We start from the raw sequence: 22373 nt of genomic DNA on the forward strand, positions 1-22373 counted from the left end.
TACTCTGTCCCTTCATTCTGCTGTTGACCCCATCCACTGAGCCTTTTCTATGTTAATTATATTTTTCATTCTAAAATTTCTATCTAGTTCTTCTCACTTATACTACCTTTGCTGAGACTATTTTTCACTTGTTTTAAGCATGCTAATTGTTTGCTGAGGCATTTTTATGATGGTTGCTTAAAAATTTTTTCATCAGTTCTAACACCTCTGTCATCTTGCTATTAGTATCTATTGATTTTTTTTTTCCCCCATTCAGTTTGAGATCTTCCTGGTTCTGGGTATGAAGAGTGATTTTCTAATGATATCTGGACATTTGGGGCACTGTGTTATGAGATTCTGGATCTAATTTAAACCTGCACTTTTGCTGGCTTCCCCTGACACCAATCCCACAGAAAAATGAGTATAGGAAACCTCATTAAAGTAAGCTGATGGTAGAAGCAGAACCATAATTTTTTCTGCCATGTTTGAGTATAACAGAATGGTTTGCTTTCCTGGTCCCTTGGCTAGAAAGTAGGCTTCTTTTTTCCCCCTGCACCTGCTGGCCTTTCTGGATTGCCAGCTTCTCTAGAACCCAGTCTGAAGAAAATCAAGGGAAATCACTGACATGTCACTTTCCTCAGATCCCTAGGCCTCTAAGCTGGTCAGCCTTCTTCACTCTAACTTTGTTTTCTTGTAATTGTTTTACATATAATATTGAAAGTTTTAGATGTACTTGGCAGATAGGAGAGCATTCTTCTAGATGCTGAAGCCCTTTGGTTGTTGCGTTCATGTTTAATTAGTTCCTAAAGTCCTGTAGAAATTCAGATTTGATTTTGCTCTTTGTGGTTCACAGAATGGTACTCTACCTCCTCAAAATACCTGATCATGAAATATTTTTAGCTTTCAGGTAAAATTTGATGGATGATGATATTATGTAGTGCTTTTAAAAATGTGCTTTTCTATAAATCTTTTAAAAATGGAATTAGAAAAGATTATTTCTTAATATCCTTGGTTTCTGAGAAGCAAGTTAATTTACATAACTAAGTAAAGTTCTCTCATGAGTATAGGAAATTCCTGCCCAGATCAAATTTAAACAATTATTTTTAGTATTAACACAGAATTTCTGTAATAAGTGCTGCTAAAACATTAATGGAATTTACTTAAGTGTTCCGCCAAATGACAACAGTAATTTGCTGCTTACAAATATATACCTACTGTTACTAGTTAAGAATAAAGAAAATGAACACAAAGGCATCAGAAACAGAACTAGAAATCTAGGATTACTTTCTAGTATTTGATGCTTTATCATCTGACTTCATAGTATTTTCTTTTCTTTTTAAATTTTATTTATTTAAGTAACCTCTACACCCTTGGGCTCGAACTCACAACCCAGAGATCAAGAGTTGTATGCTCTTCTGACTGAGCTGGCCAGGAGCCCCATAGTATAAGGGTTTTTTTAGCCAAAATATATTCAATTTTGGCCTTAAGAGTTTCTTAAAATCAATAAGAAAATCAATAATAATCCAAAGGATATGTTTCAGAGGTCCTGAAACCCTCACAATACATTGGCTATTATTGTTTCCAAATACAACACCTCTAATAAAGGAGTGCCTCTCTGAAACAGGCAGCTTTACCTGTCTATTTTAAGCTGAACAAAGGGGCAGAACAAATTTCTCTCTGGGTTCACTGTGCAAAGTGCAATATTACTCTTGTATGTAATTAAATTGTAATTACTGGAAACAAGAAGTAAAGCATTAATTGGTAGCTGTAGGAAAGGCATTAAAGAACAGTCACAGAGCACCTCATCAAGTATAGATAGGTATAATGTCATACTTTAGAAAGAATTTTTCAGTGAAAATACCAATGCTGTTGAATTACTATAGTCAATTTCTGGGTTCAGAAGTTAATTAGAAGAGCCCCAAGTACATTCTTAATAAATATTTACTCACTGTTTATTATATTAAAGGCATAGTGTTAAGCTGCTACCTAGCATCTTATTCTCTGCTATCCTTAGAAAAATGACATTTTAAAATCATTTATTTTCTCAAATCCCTTTTCGTAACTGCTGCTGAGAGTCTTACCCAGAGGTGGAAAGTACAGCATTACTCTAGGCAAACTACTTACTTTTTTGGCCTCTTTCCTGACTTTTATAAAATAGAGTGTAGCAATACTTTCACCTTAGGGAGGTGATTCTTATCCTTAGGGAGAATTAACTCTCTACTCATCTACATATAGTATATAAATACCATATCCAAATACAGAAAGCATAAAAAGAACATGATGTGTTCAGAAAGCTTGTAGCAGTTCAGGCTGATCAATGGAAATAACTGAGATACTTTAAACTTTATGTTTTGTATAATGTTACAGAGAAATAATATAATACCTTCCCTATTGAAGCAAAAGTAGATACAAACAGCTACAAATGTATCTCAATATATTTCCAAATTTCATTACTGTTTCTTTTTTCTCTCAGGATAAATACATGCAAAGATGTGTTAAAGCATTCGGGCTTCAAGAGAAGGCTCAGAATATGATTTAAGAGTTTAAGATGAATGTTACAAGGCAAGGCATTTCAAACAGAAGAAATTTTCCTACTCTACGATATTCAAAGTCTAAAAAGCTTATGGGAGTTATACCAATAAAGTAATATTAAAGTATATAATACATTTCAATTAAGTGAAAAGATGATGATGAACATTTAAAAGGGTCTCTTATTTACCTCTTCTACATTAGAAGCAGTCTTAGCAGAAGTTTCCATGAAGATAAGTCCATGTTCTCGTGCAAAAGCTTCACCTTCTTCTTTTTTTACTTCTCTTCTAGATTCTAAATCACTAAATATAGGAAATAAAAGGCCATGTTATTAACCAGCACAGTATAAATAGAGGTATCTGTGAAAAGTGTAGCAAAAGATTCAAAGTTGTGCTGACTATTCTTTTGATTAATTTTTAACACATAATAATATAACTGACTTATTCCGGGTATTATGAAGGTCAAATGGCTAGAATGTGCTTAGTTTCAAGGAATAAATCATCCAACAGGAGAAGATCCGCAGTTAGAGTCCTAGAAAACTGTAAGTAAGAGAAACCTAAATGGAACATCTATCAACACCCAGCTCTAGAGTATAGTGGGTTCCCAAAGAAGGGAAACCTCTTACTCAAAATAACAATTCAAGAGAGAACACTAGTCTACTTTCAGCCAGACTGAGTTTCTATGAATGTGATTTAAAAACAAATCACTTAATTTCCAGAAGCTCTAGGAAATTGCTTAATAAAATCCAAAGTACTAAAGACACATTAATTAGATTATTAATCTTACTTGGCTTAACTCCTAGTAAAACTGTTAACAGAAAAAGGTAGAGAGAAACAAAAGTCTAAGCTAGAAGTTTTGGGGGGAAAGAACAGTATTCATTTTTATTGTATAGGAACTGTATTAGGAAGGTAGGGAAAGCAGTGGTCTCTTTAAAGTGTGTTTTATTGGGGCGCCTGGGTGGCTCAGTGGGTTAAAGCCTCTGCCTTCGGCTCAGGTCATGATCCCAGGGTCCTGGGATCGAGCCCCGCATCGGGCTCTCTGCTCAGCAGGGAGCCTGCTTCCTCCTCTCTCTCTACCTGCCTCTCTACTTGTGATCTGTCAAATAAATAAATAAATAAAATCTTTAAAAAGAAAAGTGTGTTTTATTGTAAAAACTTAAAAACTTATAGTTTTTATTACTATAAAATATGTAAAGCACACAGAAAAGGATGGAGAATAGAATACCCATGTACTTCCATCTAGCCCTGATTATTCGGACACACTGATATCAGATTTCTTCACTGCTGAGAAACAAAATCAAGTTATAGTTGATTCACCTCTTCCGTACCTGTCTGCTCCTGATCTCATTCTTTCCTTTCTTTCTTTTTTTTTTTTTTTTAAGATTTTATTTATTTGACAGAGCGAGAGAGGGAACACAAACCAGGAGAAGTGGGAGAGGGAGAAGTAGGCTTCCTGCTGAGCAGAGAGCCCTATGCAGGCTCGATCCCAGGACCCTGGGATCATGACCTGAGCTGAAGGCAGACGCTTAGCGACTGAGCCACCCAGGTGCCCCTCATTCTTTCTTTTCACCTCAAAGGTAACCACTTCTCCGTATTTAGTGTTTCCACTCTCATGCATGTTTTTTATATGTATACTCATGTTTATAGTTATACAAGAAAGGGTTTTGCACATTAAGAAGAATTCAGATGTAGCTATCATTCTCCAACTTGTTAGTTTTGGTCAACATGATGTTTTTTGGGGTTACTGACATACTCTATGTAGATCTAGTTTCTTAATGTTTTATTGCCGTATTATGTAGTCTAGTGAATGAATGCAACACAATTATTTTTAATTTCCATTTGAAAAAGTTATTTATAATTTTTCATTATTATAAACAATGTTACAATAAAAAGTTATACATTTTTTGGTGTACATGTGCCAAAACTTTTCCAAGGTAGTAAAATGTTAGAAAGTACTACATTTTCTAAGTACAGTATCTGGTGTACATGTGCCATGACTCAGTGAAATTAGTATGGAAAAGAAGAGAAAATATCAGACTGTATCACCCACTGTTTCACGGAATTTTGTTTTTTATGCAGGTATACATATAATTTGTGAACTAAGACACGACAGAAAATGTATTTAAGTCAAATGAGAAAGCTTAAAAGCCACTGCACTTGAATATATACTTAGTACAAAGGTGCCTTCCAAAACAGCTGCATAATTTATACTCTTAGTGGCAACGTTTGAAAGTTCCCATTGTATCACCTCCTCACCAACACATGGTAAGATCACACTTGTTAATATATGCCACTCTGATGACTATGAAAGGTACTGCACATTAATGTTACTTTTTCTTTAGTTCGGTTATTAGTTTCACAAATACCCATTATCATCATTATTAAATTAGAAATACAGAAAAATCTAAGAAAAGGAAATTGTTCCTTCATTCAACAAATATCTACTGAATGCCTTTTATAAGCCAGGAATTTTGGTAAGCCCTTGGGATGTATTAATGAAGAAGTCACACAAAAAAGTGTACATTCCAGTAGAGGACAGACAATAATACTGAGTAAAGAATATAGTATGTTAGAAAGTGGTAAATGTGGAAAAGCAGAGTAAGCAGAATCACGAGTGCCCGTGAGAGGAGGGAGGTTACTCTGTAAATAGTGTAGTCATCCTACAATTGACTTAATCATTCTTCTTAGTCCTGTTTTTCTACCCCAAAGTGACCTTTTTCACATATATGCATAACCATGCTGTATCTGTAAACTCCATGTCCTAATTTTCTTCACTTAATATTAGAATCTATATCATTATATAGATCTTTTTCACAAACACAATTTTTAGTGATTAATATCCCATCACAGTTCATTTAACCATTTCCTTGGATGATGAGTAACACAGTATAAACCTAGCACTGTGAAGTGTTTTACATGGATTATCTCATTTAATGTACTTGACGGATGAGGAAATGGAGGAAGAAAGAGGGCAGGTTAAAACAAGCAAGTTCACAGTCTAGGAAGAGCTGATGGAGGAGGTGGAATCACCACCCAGATGACTGTGTCATATAGGTATTACTTTTTCTGATAAAAATTGAAGAAGTTTTTGTCAAATATGGAAAAATACAAAGAAAAAAAAAGACCCATAATTTCAATTTCCACAGGTAATTAACGTCTTGAATACAATTCCATACTGCTCCTTTGTCTCTTTCTTCCTACTGGAAGATGTTCATACCCACGACTGTATTTTGCGTTTTTTATCGTTTTCCCATTTGGAGTCTTTTACAGTATTATTTTTACTGAGTATAAAGAATGGTGGTATTTTATGCAAATTTATATCACACAAATTAGGGATAAAGCAAAACAAAGATGTTAAAGTCTCATCCATCTAATATTAAGTTATATCACCGTTTCAACATTACAAAATTCACCAGGAATTGGATGCCTATAAAAAGCTGGCTGACCAGATAAGTTGTCAATTATGTTTACAAAGCTGTCACTTAGCTCATTATCAGTAACCACTGTTGTTTGTTTTTTTAAAGATTTTATTTATTTGACAGACAGAGATCACAAGTAGGCAGAGAGGCAGGCAAAGAGAGAGGAAGGGAAGCAGGCTCCCTGCTGAGCAGAGAGACCGATGTGATGTGGGGCTCCATCCTAGGACTCTGGGATCATGACCTGAGCCGAAGGCAGAGGCTTTAACCCACTGAGCCACCCAGGCACCCCTCAGTAGCCATTGTTTAAGTAACTGAAACTTCTGAGTGATTTTGTAACTTTCAGTTATTACATTTTAAAAATAATTTACAATTTATAAAAAGTCATCTAAGCATTTAGTGATACAAGTGCTCAAAAAACACTCCTAACAATGTGAAACGTTAGAAAGTTTGATAAAAAATATTACAAAGGGAACCACAAGAATGTGACATGCTGTTTAGATGCCCATGCTATGAAATATTAGTGGTTTAAGATGAGAACAAAAAGGAGGGCAAACTAAGTTTACAAATATTATAGCACAGGCAGGGTAATAGACCCAACTATAATCTGAGGGCCACCTACGTGCCAAGCCCTTTCCTACATCTGGGGACAGACTACTCGGCAAAATAGACAAAAATCCCAAACCCCCACAGGCCGCAAGGAGCTTATATTCTAGTAGAAATAAAAAGTGGGGGGAAAACCCTAGCAACAGTGATGTGGTAACACGCTCCTGGAATTCATCCCCCTTATCTGACAGTCATTCTTAAGGGAAAATTAGCTTTCAATTGCGCAAAATTTTCAAGAAAACACCTCTTCCCTTAAGTACCCTTTATCCTATTTTAAGCATATGCCATATCTTATTTAAACAATACCTTATTTGGGGATAAAATTACTCTGTTTTCCACACCATTATCTCTGATTACATTTGCATTTGCAAATGTTATTTTAGCAAAGAGGGTTAAAGACATGTACCTTTGAGGGACTGTTCAAAAAAAAAAAAAGTAAGTGGCAATTTAGGATACATGATCTTTTTTTCATCACACCCTTCCTCACTTTGGTTGTTTCCTCAGTTTTCTAGGCATAAAAATCATAAAACATTTAAACTGTTTTCATTAGTTAATTATCTTTCTTTCCTAAATCATTCTCTTAATTCACACCCTTTTTGTTTAGGGTTTGTAGTATAATCCTTGACTATCAAGAATTTTTCATCTTTGTGGACCCTGCTTCCTATTTCTTGTATAACCAATTTAAAATGCCATAGTTAAGAAAAATCTGTGTCATCTGTCACTCTGACTAGGTCACTGCCCTCCTCAAATCCCTTCACTGGCTCCCTACTGCTTAATGCATCTAATTCAAAAATCGCCTATTCCCCGTTTCCATGTCTACCCCAATTCACCTCATCTAATAATAATCACCTCATTTATCTCTGTTCATTCCCATTCACTCTCTGCATGTCATACGTTCTTTGTTCCCTTCTCCTAGTTTTTCCTTAAAATGTCTTTCCATAGCTACTATACTCTTAAGTATAAGGGCCACCAAACTACAATCATTAGAAACACCTCTTGTATATAATATGATTTTTCCTTTTAGATTTAGACTATAAGTTCCTCATGGGCAGGAACAAAATTTTAAGCCATCAGTAAGTTGCCATCCACCATGTCTGAGACCCAAAGAAAACATTGGTAAGATTAAAAGTGTGAAAATTCTCTTTATTCTCCAAATATTCTCCTCTTATTATTTCACACATCACTACTGAATGGTAGTATGAATACTTCTGTATCACAAAGACTAAAGTTTCCCTACAATAGCTTTAATCTTGAAAGGTTGAAATAATTTAAATGAGGAAAGAATAACCGTGAAAAGCCTTGAGCAAAGGCCAAGATGATAGATATTTCCAGTTACAAAGAAGTAATCAATAATTGGCCTTTTCCAATTGAAATATTATGTAAGTAAATATTTTCTCTTAAACAGCAAACCTTGATTTCTATTAAAATAACTTTCTAAAATTAAATCTATACAGTAAAATGCTATTTGCTATCTTACTATTTTTCCAGCTTTACTGTAGTATAATTGACATAAAAGAAATTGCACATTTAATATAAAATGATGAGTTTGACATGTTTACCTGTGAAGCCATTTGCCTCCCTCCCATAGGTTTCCTCACACCCCACTCTGTAATCCATCCTTTCCTCCTACTTTACCCCAGGCAACTAACGATCTGCTTTCTGAATTTTCCAGGATTTTATACAAATGGAATCACATGATATGTCTTCATTTTTGTCTGGATTTTTTCACTCCGCATAATTATTTTGAGATTCATCCACTTTGTTGCACATACCAATAGCTCATTCTTTATTACTGAGTGGTATTCCACTGCATGACTATATCACAACTTACCCATTCGCTTATTATTTGAAATATGGGTTGTTTCCCACTTTGGGGCTATTACAAATAAAGCTGGTAGAGTATGTGTGTATAATTCTTTGTGTGGCCCTATGAAAACCGTTTATGTTGGATAAATATCTAGGAATGGAATGTGCAGGCAGTATGTTAGATGTATGTTTACATCTTGCAATGTGGTTGTTTTCATTTTAAATTCCCAAAAGCAGTATAAGGGTTTCAGTTCTACATCCTTGCCAACACTCAGTATGTTAATCTTTTAAATTTTAGCTATTTTAAGGAGTACATAATGGTATGTACATCATAGGGATTTTATTTTTTTGAAGGTTTTTATTTATTTATTTGGGGGAGAGAGAGAGAGAGAAGGGCAGAAGGAGAGGGAGAAGCAGTCACCCTGCTGAGCAGGGAGCCTGATGAGGTGCTCCGTCCAGGGACTCCAGGATCATGACCTGAGCCAAAGGCAGATTCATAACCAAATGAGCCACCCAGAAGCCCCATCATTGAGGTTTTAATCTGCACTTCCTTCATGATTAGTGGTGTTAAGTACTTTTTATGTGTTTACTTGCCAACAATACATATCTTCTTTAGTAAAGTGCTGGTTCAGTTCTTTTGCACATTAAAAAAAACTGGTTTATCTTTTTATTAATAAATTGTAACAATTCTTCATATATTCTAGAAACAAACATTTTGTTGGACATAGGTTTTATGTTGTACTATTTTCTCCTAGTCTGTAGCTTCCCTTTCATTTTTGAAACTTTTTTTTTAAAGCAAAAGTTTTTAATTTTGTTGAATTTGAACCTTAAACAACATGGATTTTAACTGCAAGGGTCCATTTACTGTGAATTTTTTCAATAAATACGGTATTGTACAGGGGAGTGCCTGTATGGCTCAGTTGGTTAAGTGTCTGACTTTCTGATTTCGGCTCAAGTCATGATCTCCAGGTTGTAAGATTGAGCCCTGCATAAGGCTCCATACTGGGTGTGGAGCCTGCTTAAGACTCTCTCTCTCACTTTGCTTTGCTCCCATTACTGTATAGTACTGCAAATGTATTTTTCTCCCTTATGATGTTCTTTTTTTTTTTTTTTAAAGATTTTATTTATTTATTTATTTGACAGACAGAGATCACAAGTAGGCAGAGAGGCAGGCAGAGAGAGAGAGAGGAGAAAGCAGGCTCGCTGCTGAGCAGAGAGCCCGCCCGATATGGGGCTCGATCCTAGGACTCTGGGATCATGACCTGACCCGAAGGCAGAGGCTTTAACCCAATGAGCCACCCAGGTGCTCCCCTTATGATGTTCTTAATAACATTTTCTTTTCCCTAGCTTACTTTACGGTAAGAATACAATATATAAGACATATAAATACAAAATATGTGTTAATCAACTATTTGCTCTCAGGCTTCTAGTCAACAGTAGCCTATTAGCAGTTAAGTTTTTGGTAATCAAATGCAAATTTTGGACTGTGTGGTGTTCAAGAGTCAAGTATATAGTTGTTTTTTTCCCTTTTATGCCTTTTTTCTGTCCCATTTAAAAAACGTTTGACAAATCAACAAAACTAAAAGGCAACCAATGGAACGAGAGGAGATATTTGTAATGGCATATCAGATAAAGGGCTAGTATCTACAATCTATGAAGAACTTAACCACTTAATACTCAGAAAATACACAATCCAGTTACAAAATGGGGAAAGACATGAACAGACATTTCTGAAAGGAAGACATACAAAAATGGCTAACAAACATGAAAAAAATGCTCAACATCACTCATCATCAGGGAAATACAAATTAAAACCACAATGAGGGGGTGCCTAAGTGGCTCAGTCAGTTAAGTGTCTGCCTTTGGCTCAGGTCATGGTCTCAGGGTCCTGGGATCAAGCCCTGAGTCTGGCTCCCTGCTCAGCAGGGGGTCTGCTTCTCCCTCTCTCTCTGCCCTTCCCCATGTCCTCTCTTTCTCAAATAAATAAAGAAAATCTAAAAAAAAAAAAAAAAAAAGAAAGAAAAACAAAACCCCACAATGAAATACTACCTCACACCGGTCAGAATGGCTAAAATTAACAACTCAGGAAATAATGGACATCGGATGGACATCAGCGAGGATACAGAGAAGACGGAACCCTCTCACACTGTTGGTGGGAATGCAAAGTGGTCCAGTCACTCTGGAAAACAGTACGGAGGTTCCTCAAAAGGTTAAAAACAGAACTACCCGGGGCGCCTGGGTAGCTCAGTGGTTTAAAGCCTCTGCCTTCGGCTCAGGTCATGGTCTCAGGGTCCTGGGATCAAGCCCTGCGTTGGGCTCTCTGCCCAGCGGGGAGCCTGCTCCTTCCTCTCTCTCTCTGCCTGCCTCTCTGACTACTTGTGATCTGTCTGTCAAATATATAAATAAAAATCTTTAATAAAAAAAAAAAATAAAAAAAACAGAACTACCCTATGACCCAGCAATTATACTACTAGATATTTATCCAAAGGATACAAACAGTGATTCAAAGGGGATCATGCACCCAAATGTTTATAGCAGCAATGTCCACAATAAGCCAAAATATGGAAAGAGCCCAGATGTCCACTGATGGATGAATGGATAAAGAAGATATATATATAAAATTATATATTATAATTTATAATATAAAATTATGTAAGTCATAGAAAAATAAAAATTATATTAAAATTCTATAAAAATTCTATAAATATATAAAAACATATATTAAAATATTTCTCAGTCATCAAAAAGAATGAAATCTTGCCATTTGCAACAAAACAACGTGGATGGAATTAGAGGGCATTATGCTAAGTGAAATAAGTCAAAGACAAATACCATCTGATTTCACTCATGTGGAATTTAAGAAAACAAAACAGATGAACATACAGGAAGGAAAAATAAAGTTAAGATAAAAACAGAGAGGGAGGCAAGCCATAACAGACTCTTAAATACAAGGAACTGAGGGTAGTTGGGACAGGAGGTGGGTAGGGGGATGGGGTAAATGGGTGATGGGCATTAAGGAAAACACCTGTAATGAGCACTGCATGTTATATGCAAGTGATGAACCACTAAATTCTACCACTGTAACTAATACTACACTGTACGTTAACTAACTTGAATTTAAATAAAATCTGAAAGGAAGGAAAAAAAAGAAAAAATGTTTGACAAAGCCACAGTCACTAAAATTGTTTTCTTCTAGAATTTTTAAACATTTTTATCTCTTACATTTAGGTCTATGATCCACTTCAAGTTAACTTTTGTATATGGTGTGAGGTAAGGGTCAAGGTTCATTTTTTGATACATGGCTACTGAATTGTTCTAGCACCATGTGATGAAATATTATCCTTTCCCAACTGAACTGCCCTGGTACTTTGTCAAAAAATTAACTTGACGTGTGTGTGTGTGTGTGTATGCGTGTATGAATATACTTCTGGGCATCTTACTCTGTTCCACTGATTTACATCTATCTATGCCCAAACCAGACAAAACTGATTACAGTATCTTATAACAAATCTTGAAATCAGTATAGTGAAACCAGTAAATCCGCCAACTTTGGCTATCCTATGACCTTTGCATTTTAATACAGATTTTTAAAACAGCTTGTTAATTTTTACCTTCTTAAAGCCTAAAGAATTTTGACTGGGATCGCAATGAATCTTTAGATCAATTTGGGAAGACCTGCCATCTTAAAAATATTTAGTTTTCCAATCAGTGAATATAGTATATCCCTCCATTTATTTAGGGTTTTGTTTTTTTCACTAAAGGACTCTAGAGTTAAGAAAGTAGTCATCTCACATAGGAAGTTTAGGAATACCATGGTAACTACAGGTTAGAGTTGGGGGATCAACTAGCTGTGAAAAAAATACTTTCTTAAAAATTATTTAGGAATTATTTATTTATTTTTAAATATTTTATTTATTTATTTGAGGGAGAGAGAGAGAGCAAGTGAGCGACCATGAGCTAGGAGGAGGAGGAGGAGGAGAAGGGGAGTGAGAAGTGGGTTCTTCACCGAGCAGGGAGCCCAATGCAGCACTCGATCCTAGGACCCTGGGATCATGACCTGAACCGAAGGTAGAAGCTTAACTGAATGAACCACCCAGTGCCCCAGGGATTATTTTTTATTGCAATATAACTGACACATAACACTTAAGTTTAAGTTGATTTGAAACATTTATATAACACAATATGATTACTACCACAGGCCTTGGCTAGCACCTCCATCAAATCATGTAATTATCATTTCATTCTGTAGTAAGAAACACCTTTGTACATATTATGTTTTTCTTTTTCATACAGGGATCAGAAGTTTCTCATGGGCAACAACCAATTTCAAGTCATCAGCAAGAACCTACTCACCGTCTTTCAGACAAAAGGAAGACACTGGTAAGATATAAGTATGAACATTTAAAAGTATGAACATTTTATTTGTTGCCACTGTAATTTTCAAATAAAATTAGTGAAAACTTCCTTACTTTAAACTTTAGAGAAACTATGGCCAAAAAACTGTTTTCCCAGGTACTATTATTTTAAATGCAGAGCACAAGAGCATTCATTGCAAATAATGCTCCCTAGAGTTATAAAATGAAGATTAAAAAAAAAAAACCAATTAGGATGACACTAATACAAAACCTTAGAAATAAGCTTAAAAGTACTAATGTGATATCTACTGAGTAATGATATTAAAAGTGTTTCAGAACTTTAAGTGGAAATAAACCCAAGAGATGTATTGCATAAACTCGTAATGCACATTAAGTCATGAAAAAGAGAGAAAATATTCCTTTGAGTTCTGCACACATATTTCTACTGTGAAGTATTTAAAATAATTTGGATAATATTTAACAGTGACCCATCCCCCAAATAAATCAGTGGGTTTTCTTTCAACTACTAATCAGATGAACTTCCTTCAAATTATTCTTTCAAGTTTACCTTCCAACACAAACTATTTCTTATAATAATGATGATGATGATGATGATAATGATTTCCAACAAAGCTTATTAACTGTATTTTAAAAACCAAAAGAAACATCCTGGGATTTTCAAAATTTTGTAATTTAAGAAACCAATAATGTACATTTGGACAAACATGTAAGAAAATCAGTTATTGCATAAACAGCTATCCACAGTTTTCATCATTAATGCCAAAAAGAATTAAATTAGTCTTTTTACCTTTTATTTCCAATAAGCATAATGACCATGTTGGAATTGGAATGCTGGCGGGCATCCTCTAACCAGGTTGTCAAGTGGTTGAATGTATCTCTCCTAAATATGGAAGAAAATTTGATTACGATTTTCAAAGTGTTTCCCCTTGTAGTGTACAATGAACTGTATACATTCCATTAAAGGTAACTATTTTTAGCCATATCCACTTATGTAATGAGAAACAGATCTCAAGTACAGTATCTGGAAATTAAATGTAACTTTGCTTTGGAAAATTCCAATGTATAAACTATATTATCAAATTGATTAACTTGGGGGTGTTTATTTATATAAGAAAATAATTTCGTTGTAGATCTCTGTAGTAAATTTAAATTTAATTAAAGACACAAGTTTTAAAGTCAAACAGCCAGGGAATAAAGGCAATCATGTTTATTTAGAGAAAGTCTCTGCATTGACCAAATGAACAGATACATTTCCAAGTTCTCACCTTGTAATATCATACACTAGCAAAGCCCCTGCAGCACCTCTGTAGTATGACCTTGTGATAGAACGAAAGGACTCTTGCCCCGCCTGTCAGGAAAGAAAAGGTTGGGAGCTTTCTTTAATAAACTGTCATCTATATTTTCTTTTTATTCATATACAGAATATGGGCAGGTAGGGAATGAGCGTGTAAAAGAAAAGAAAACTTAACTTCACCAGTCTTAGGAAAAAGTCACAAAATACCACTATTGCTCAAAGTCAACCAGACACACATGTGCCCCCCCCACCCAAACAACAAGACCTCTAAACCTTTTTTGGCAATCCCTGACAACCCAATTTACTGAATGGCTTCACAATACATGAATCATTATTAGAACACAGAATGGACTCCTAGCAACTAAGCTCTGAAGACAAATTTGAAAGGAAGCAAATAACCCAGAGCCTCACATTTGAATTCAATAACCCACTCCCTGGGGCAGCTGTTGACACTAGAATAAATAAAGTCCATTGTAAATAAATGATGAATGACATCTTTACGCCCACCATCTGCTGGTGTAAAGGTTGTTGGAAGGCCAAGGATGCAGATTTTATCAGTTATATCATAAACTGCAGTGAGCTTTCAACAGTCATCAGATGGAATTCTTTGAGCAATCATTTTATTATGAAAAACAGAAAATGGCTCTGAGTTTAATTTATATAATTTTTTCTACACACTTAATCAATTTCCTCTGTATGTGATATATAATGCTTGTCAAACGGCAACAGGATGTAGAAGTCATCTTTATACCCACTTGGGAAAACAGACTTCAGAGATTATGCAAAATTAGTTAATTTCTCTCTTTTACTAGTGGCACTAATGTTCTGGTTTTTAAGAAGGCTGGTGAAGGATATACATATTGCCTCTGAGTTTAAAATTGAGATGGTTCTTACCAAAAATACTTCTGCATTTTTATTCACTTTTCTACTTTTGAGAAAAAATAAGTATGGGGGGGGCATCTGGGTGGCTCAGTCGGTTAAGCGTCTGCCTTCGGCTCAGGTCATGGTCTCAGGGTCCTGGGATCGAGTCCCACATTCGGTTCCCTGTTCAGTGGGGGGAAAGGGTCCTGCTTCTGCCCCTCCCCCTACTCCTTCTCTCTTTTTCTCTTATTCTCTCAGATAAATAAAATCTTTTTTTTTCTTTTAAAGATTTTATTTATTTATTTGACAGAGAGGGAGACAGTGAGAGAGGGAATACAAGCAGAGGGAGTAGAAGAGGAAGGATCCCCACTGAGCAGGGAGCCCGATGTGGGACTCGATCCCAGGTCTCTGGGATCACAACCTGAACCAAAGGTAGATGCTTAACAACTGAGCCACCCGGGCACCCCAATAAATAAAATAAAATTAAAAAGTATGTAAATTGAGAAAACACAAAGCCAGTTTTCACAATTTTTGCATTAAAAATCTACTAACCTGGAAAATATTCATGTTTGTATGCTGAGCTTTGATCTTTCAGTTAACTACTAAGCCCTTCCACCCTCAGAATTCACAAAGACAACTCAAGTTCCACCTTGTTCTAATGCTCCACACTAATTTCTTGTTCTTCCTGGTCCTCACAATATACTCCCTCCCTCCCATATCCCCCATCCCCAGCACCCAGCACTGGGTCTGGAACACAGCAGGCATGCAGAGAAAGCCTTTCCAATGAAAGAATGAATCCTAATCTCCTAATCAAGGGCACAAAATGGGTCATTACTCCATCCCACCTAAATAAGTGGATATCAATAAATCCTAACATGCCAAGATTCAGTAAAAATAACTTTTCTTATGTGGAAACTAAAGATTAGGCCCTCTCTTGGTACCCTGCAAGCAATTCTGCCACTTCAAATAGTGTCTAATGCTAAACTGAATACTGAGAAAGCCATCACATAAAAGAACTATACAAATAACCAACTCATTTCATAGTTCGAGGTTAAAACATTAGATGATACTAGTTAGAAGCATGAAATTTCATTAAAATTATTTTACCATAATTTACTGAGATGTATCTTTCCAAAAAAGTTTTTTAATAAATCCAAGTTTAAAACTTAAGCATTATGCATTATGAGAATTTCTTTTTTAACTGCTTAACACAGAAAAACTTAGGACTACATTTTTTTTTCAATTTTTAAATTTTTTTATAAACATATAATGTATTTTTAGCCCCAGGAGTACAGGCCTGTGAATCGCCAGGTTTACACACTTCACAGCGCTTACCACAGCACACCCCCGCCCCCCCAAAGTAGGACTACATTTTTAAGAGATTTATTTCATTGTGAATTATATATACCAATGAAGGAGTCTTGGTAATAATACAAAAAAGGTAATTTTTTCTTTAGTTTGTAATCAGGTTTACTGCTCTAAATATTGAGAAAATGCAAAAGTCCTTTAAAACAATCTTGCAGGGGCATTCTATGGGAGGAGTTAAAATGAATACACTGTCAAGAGGAAGACCACTATAAAATTTAAAAACTACAGTGTTTATAGCTCAGATAAAAAAATAGTGAAAGGAAAAACAGATTTTTATTATTAATTAATTAATTTTAAATATTTTATTTGTCAGAGAGAGACGTTATTAACGAGTGAGCACAAGCAGGGGGATCAGCAAACAGGGGGAGAAGTGGGCTCCCTGCTGAGCAAGGAGATGATGCGGGACTCAATTCCAGGACCCTGGAATCATGACCTGAGCTGAAGGCAGATGCTTAACCGACTGAGCTACCCAGGCATCCCGGGAGAACAGATTTTTAAAAAGGAGAATAGCACATGCCTACACACCATTCTCATTCCTCCTGTATTGTTTTACCAGGAACATCTTATAATATGGAAATGCTGTATATAATGGATCACTTTATACTGAATCCATTCAATCTGGTTTTGCCTACCATTACAAATTAAAAACTCAAGCTAAAAAAAATCCAAACATTCCAAGTGAGGTCTATGAACATAACCATGCATCTTAAAATCTATGATTGCTTTATAATAAGCAAAGATCAATATTCAGAATAGTTTCTGAATTCTTGAGACCTCCTGGTAAGAAAGATACCCCACACATTGGCCTAGTCTTTCTGTTAATGGTATTGACAGTCTGGAAACAAATCCTGCCCGGTTCAGTTTTGAACTATGGCTTCTTTAACTATACACAAACTGTTAAACAGCCACTGAAGTATAGACAGTAGGTACTCACATTATGTTATCATGACTGATCCCAAAGGGCCAATAAAGTTAGAAAATTAAGATTTGTGAGAATCAGTATTATGGTAATACCTCTACTTTCACTGCTAATGATTTATCTATCCAGCTATAAAGAACCCAGCCAAGAACCAAAAGGAGAAAAGGATTTCCACGAAGCCAAATAAGTTGTCCAGCGCCCAATAAATCTCAGGTACTTTAGTCAAGATTCAACTTAAAAAAAATCCCTGTGATTGTTCTTCTTGGCCCTCACAATATAAAGATTCAGAAAAAAGATATTTAAATCTACACATATGAACAAGACTTTGGTTTGGAGGACAAGAACATTAGTAAAAATCAGATTGATTTTTAGGCTGCCTATGTCTACCACAGCAAGCACAGAGAAAAAGTCAACCTGGACTACTTAAGTCTAGGCTTTCTAAGGGAGTCTCCTACAAAAACAAAAGTAGATCCTTCTGAGAAGGGCTGTAAATATCTAGAAAGAACAGTGATGTAAAATTTTTTAAAAAATTAAGCGTTATTTACCATGAAAAAGAGGATTTCAGATTCTTTTAACACTGCCATGTAAGGGATGGCTTATATTTACTTCCCGTTTTGTACACAGGTGGGAAGTAAATATTAGTGTAGAATGGAATGTTTGAGAGTTTCCTGTGCCTGTAGTTTAAGAGAGGGATGATGAACAGCTGCCACAGGAGACAAAGCTTCTGGCTTGTGGGGATGGGAGCAGAGAGGAGTGGCAGAGGTAGAACTGTGGCCTGGTGGTTGGTTCTAGGCCCTTTCCCTGGTCCCACTGAATTCTGGTCATCCATCCTTACCACCCCACTGATATATAAAAACACCCATTCTTTGGGGTAAGAAGTTGGGTATAAATGGACACATTTTATAAAGGACCAAAAAATGCCTGTCATTGGCTGAAAAGGTACTTTCAGCATGTAGGAAGCACATGAGTGTTTTTTAAATGCAGTTCCAATGTCATATTTGAGGGGGAAAATACTGGTAAAATCTAAAATATTTTAAGGGAAGTTGGGCAGAAACATGGGACTTAAAACATCCATACTATAATATAGGGGGAGAGAGTAAAATTTATTTGGATATACTGGGAAGGTAACTGAAAATTTGACAAAAACAAACAAAACAAAAAGAAGAGTAAGAATTTAAAAAATGGTGGATAAAGGCTGGATGAGAGTCTAAGAGTGAGAATGGACTTCTTTTTTTTTTTTTTTTAAAGATTTTATTTATTTATTTGACAGAGATCACAGGTAGGCAGAAAGGCAGCCAGAGAGAGAGGAAGGGAAGCAGGCTCCCCACTGAGCAGAGAGCCCGATGCGGGGCTCGATCCCAAGACCCCGGGATCATGACCCGAGCCGAAGGCAGAGGCTTTAACCCACTGAGCCACCCAGGCGCCCCGAGAATGGACTTCTTACACCCTCCTTCCATCAGCCGAGGAGTAAGAACTGGGGCAATTTGTTTTCTTTGACTCACACAGAGACTAAGAATATCACTCATCCGACTTCTGACAAAAGAAAGTTACAGAGGGCCAAAGGATACAGTTACCTCTGCTTACAACAAAGCCTCTGGGGGAGATCTCTGGCAACTATTTTCAAAGCAAAGATGCTGGATGGTGGATATGGAAATTTTGCAAGGAAAATTCCTTATTTTTATTTTTTATGAACAGAAATGGATATGCAATGGATGACAAATATCCTAAGATACTGGGACTTAGTCACTGGGGGAAAAATCATTTCTTTAAGGCTGATAAAACAAATACTAATATTTGGCAAATTTTTGCCTAAAGGATACTAGGATGGTTTTGTAAATGTCCTGGGTCAGGAACAGACATGATCCATGCTACTAAAAATGTAGTTTCCTATCCAAAAGTACAGACATTTGATGATACAGGAAACAATGTTCCATTCGGATATAAAACTAAGTGTGGAATGAACCTTTATGTGTGTGATAACATCTATTAAAGACTTTTGGAAGTCAGGTGAAAGTAAGAAGAAAACCAACGACCATAAGAGTCAAACCTCTAAGGCAGAGACTCAAGAAGCAACTTTCAAAAGTAGTAAGTTAACAGAGTTGTTTGAACATTCTTTCCTTTTCCATTTTTTCATCTGAAAGAGGCTATTGTGTTCCTAGCACCCTTCATGTGAAAGCCCTGGAATTCTTTTTTGGGAGTCATGATGTCTTCAAAGGTACCAGTCTCTCTCTTTTTAGATGGAGAGAAGCTGTTCCTCTGCCTCTACAGAGGAACTATGAACAAGGGTTTTGTTTGTTTGTTTCTATTTCCCTTTCATACGAGTCCAAAATAAGTAATTACTACAGATCTCTTCTGAAAGATCACTGCAGTACAAAATAATCAACTCATAAGCTAAGGAGAAAAAAAGGCAGGACTAGTTAACCCACAAACTAAACAACTGGGAAATGAATGACTCGTTAAAGTTTCAAAAATTGGAGGGCAGGGGATTATTTAAGAAAATACCTTAAGGACAGAAGAACGACTGAATACATTAAAATAAACTACAATGAAGTGGTTTGTGCCTCTAATTTCACATAATTTTCATTACAGTATCAACCTTCCCTTTGGAACTATGTACTTTAGTAATGCTATCTCCTGAACAAATCCAATGATCCTACAAGCTGCTTAGAATGAGACACTTTACTCATTCATTCAATAAAATTCAATAAACATTGTATCAGTCAATCATCTATGAATCTAAAGCACAAAGCTGAGTAGGATACATATGGTACTTTCCCTCATGATTATTCGGAGAAGGGTAAACAACTACTGTAACAACAGGATCAGAGCTCTTAACAGAAATATGCATAAAATACTATGGGGGCAATCAGCTATCCCATGGGTGTCAGAAAGGCTCCACAACAGGTGACATCTGAGTTGGTCTTCAATGCAAAAAGGGGGTAAAGTACTTCAAGCAAAGCAAGTATTCATGCATAGTATAAGGTATGAAAAACGTGTTTATTAGAGAACAGCAGTAGGCTGGTTCACAGCACACTGTGCTGCATGAGTTCCCTGGCTAAGAAAGCAACCTAGCTCATGCACAACAATCAGTTCTGAAAAAGGAATAAACTCTCTTAATACAAAAGTAGAAAATACTTTTTTTTGGCTGGAGAGCTTTAATTTTTAAATCTCTAGGAAGGAAGGGACTTTGCATATTTCATTTTTCTCTTTTCCATGCAGTTCTGAAATCATATTGCCTGAGAGAATATAAATCAAAAAAGGTAATGAGACACGACAGGCTTGGGGTGGGCGTGGGAGCAGCCTAAGAAACAGTAAAAGCATAAGTCTCCACTTCAAAAACAGAGCTAAGAAACCACAAGAACCTAACACTGTATAACTCTGGAATAGCACAAAATAGAGATTCAGGGTTTTCCATTTTGGGGACAATTATGGGATACGTGTCAGGAAACCTAGGTCTCATGACAGCCTGAAGCAATTTGCTTGGTTTTCCTGAGAATCCAGTCTGTGAGATTGTATTCTCCAAGGCTGCTTCCCTCAGTAACTATTATAGGTGACAGGTAAGAAACCAAGACTGAGTGACAAGAGGGAAAAAAACAAAACAAAACATGGGTATATAATGATAAAATTCCCCATATTTTATATTTCATTTACTAGTTTAGAGAACATGCTCTTTGTCATAACAGGTGACCTTGTTTGATCTTTCTCAACTGGGGATCTGTGAAGAATTAAGTCTTATTGCCCTATGGCAGTGGTTCTCAAAGTGATTCCCCAGGACCCGCAGGGGTCCCTGTCTCGTTAAGGGTAGATAAGGTCCTCTGTTTCCCAACTACCTAGTTATGTGGGATTGTATTTTCTTCATACACTCCAACTAAACAACACACATAAGACTCAATGCAGAAGCAGGACACCTGGGTAGCTCAGTCATTAAGCATCTGCCTTTGGCTCAGGTCATGATCCCAGGGTCCTGGGATCAACCCACATCGGCCTGCTTGCTCAGCAGGGAGCCTGCTTCTCCCTCTCCCACTCCCCCAGCTTGTGTTCCCTCTCTCGCTGTGTCGCTCTCTGTCAAATAAATAAATAAAAACTTAAAAAAAAGAAAGACTCAATGCAGAAGCAGATATGAGAATCCAAGCTGTTTTCTATCAAGCAGACAATGAAGAGATTTTTTCAAAATGTAACAAAACGACATTCTTCTCACTAGAAAAATAAAGTTTTGTTTTGGAAACACAGTCAATTTTTTGTTTTGGAAAAACATAGTCAATTCCCATAAAAACTGCTTTGCTTATCCCAACATATAATGAGTTTATTATGCTTATTTTTTTTAAAGATTTTATTTGAGAGAGAGAGAGAGAGCAGGCGAACATGTGCGCGCACGAGAAGGGGGAAGGGGGAAGGGGGAGGCAGACTCTGCTGAGCAGGGAGCCCGACAAGGGACTGGATCCCAGGACCCTGGGGTCATGCATGATCTGAGCCAAAGGCAGATGCTTCACTAATGAGCCACCCAGGCTCCCCTATTACACTCATCTTTAAACATCTGCACTGGGCGAAGGAGTCTACTTGAGATTCACTCTCCTTCTTCCCCTGCCCCCCTCCCCCTCTCTAAAAAAAGTTTCTCAGTTTTGTTCTAACATGGTAAATACTGATAGCTATAAGGCACATAAGCAAAGGCTCTTTGGGTCCTCATTAATTTTTAAAAGGATAAAGAAAGGGATTCTGAGACCAAAAAGTTTGAGAACCACTACCTTACGGCATCCATTGTATATAGTAAGGTAATTTCTCTTTTATGCATTTAAGTTGGGAGGATAAAGAAAATAGTCACTCAAATCCTGTTCTGTGGTCAGATGACAAACTGTTACTAAAAGCTATATGGCATAACACGGAACAGGCACTCAATGAATATTAAGTAAGAGAAGCAAGGTGGCTTCAAGTGGTTGGGACTAAATCAAACTTTTTATTATTATTATTTTTTTAATTTATTTGACAAAGAAAGAGAGTGAGAGAGTGTGGCAGAGAGAAAGGGAGAAGCAGGATCCCGGCCAAGCAGAGAGCCTGACGTGGGGCTCAATCCGAGGACCCTGGGATCATGACCTGAGCCAAAGGCAGACGCTTAACCAACTGAGCCACCCTGGAGTCCCTCAAACTTTTATATCAAACTTTTAAAATTAACAAACTGTCAGATCAAGTGACTCTATGGTGTTTACATTTATATTTTATCTCATA

At 36.4% G+C, this 22373-nt stretch overlaps 1 protein-coding gene across 1 annotated transcript in view; it reads right to left on the reverse strand.

Moving 5' to 3' along the window:
• Positions 1 to 22373, reverse strand: part of RAB2A (RAB2A, member RAS oncogene family) — a 90285-nt gene that overhangs the window by 26382 nt on the left and 41530 nt on the right. The window contains exons 4-6 of the mRNA XM_080800810.1: positions 13977 to 14059; positions 13499 to 13591; positions 2699 to 2810 (exon numbers count right to left, since the gene is read on the reverse strand). Of these exons, the coding sequence (XP_080656936.1) occupies positions 2699 to 2810; positions 13499 to 13591; positions 13977 to 14059 (288 nt within the window). The remainder of the gene's footprint in view (positions 1 to 2698; positions 2811 to 13498; positions 13592 to 13976; positions 14060 to 22373) is intronic.

The sequence above is a fragment of the Martes martes genome (genome assembly GCF_963455335.1).
Source record: "Martes martes genome assembly, chromosome: 4".
Classification (NCBI taxonomy): domain Eukaryota; kingdom Metazoa; phylum Chordata; class Mammalia; order Carnivora; family Mustelidae; genus Martes; species Martes martes.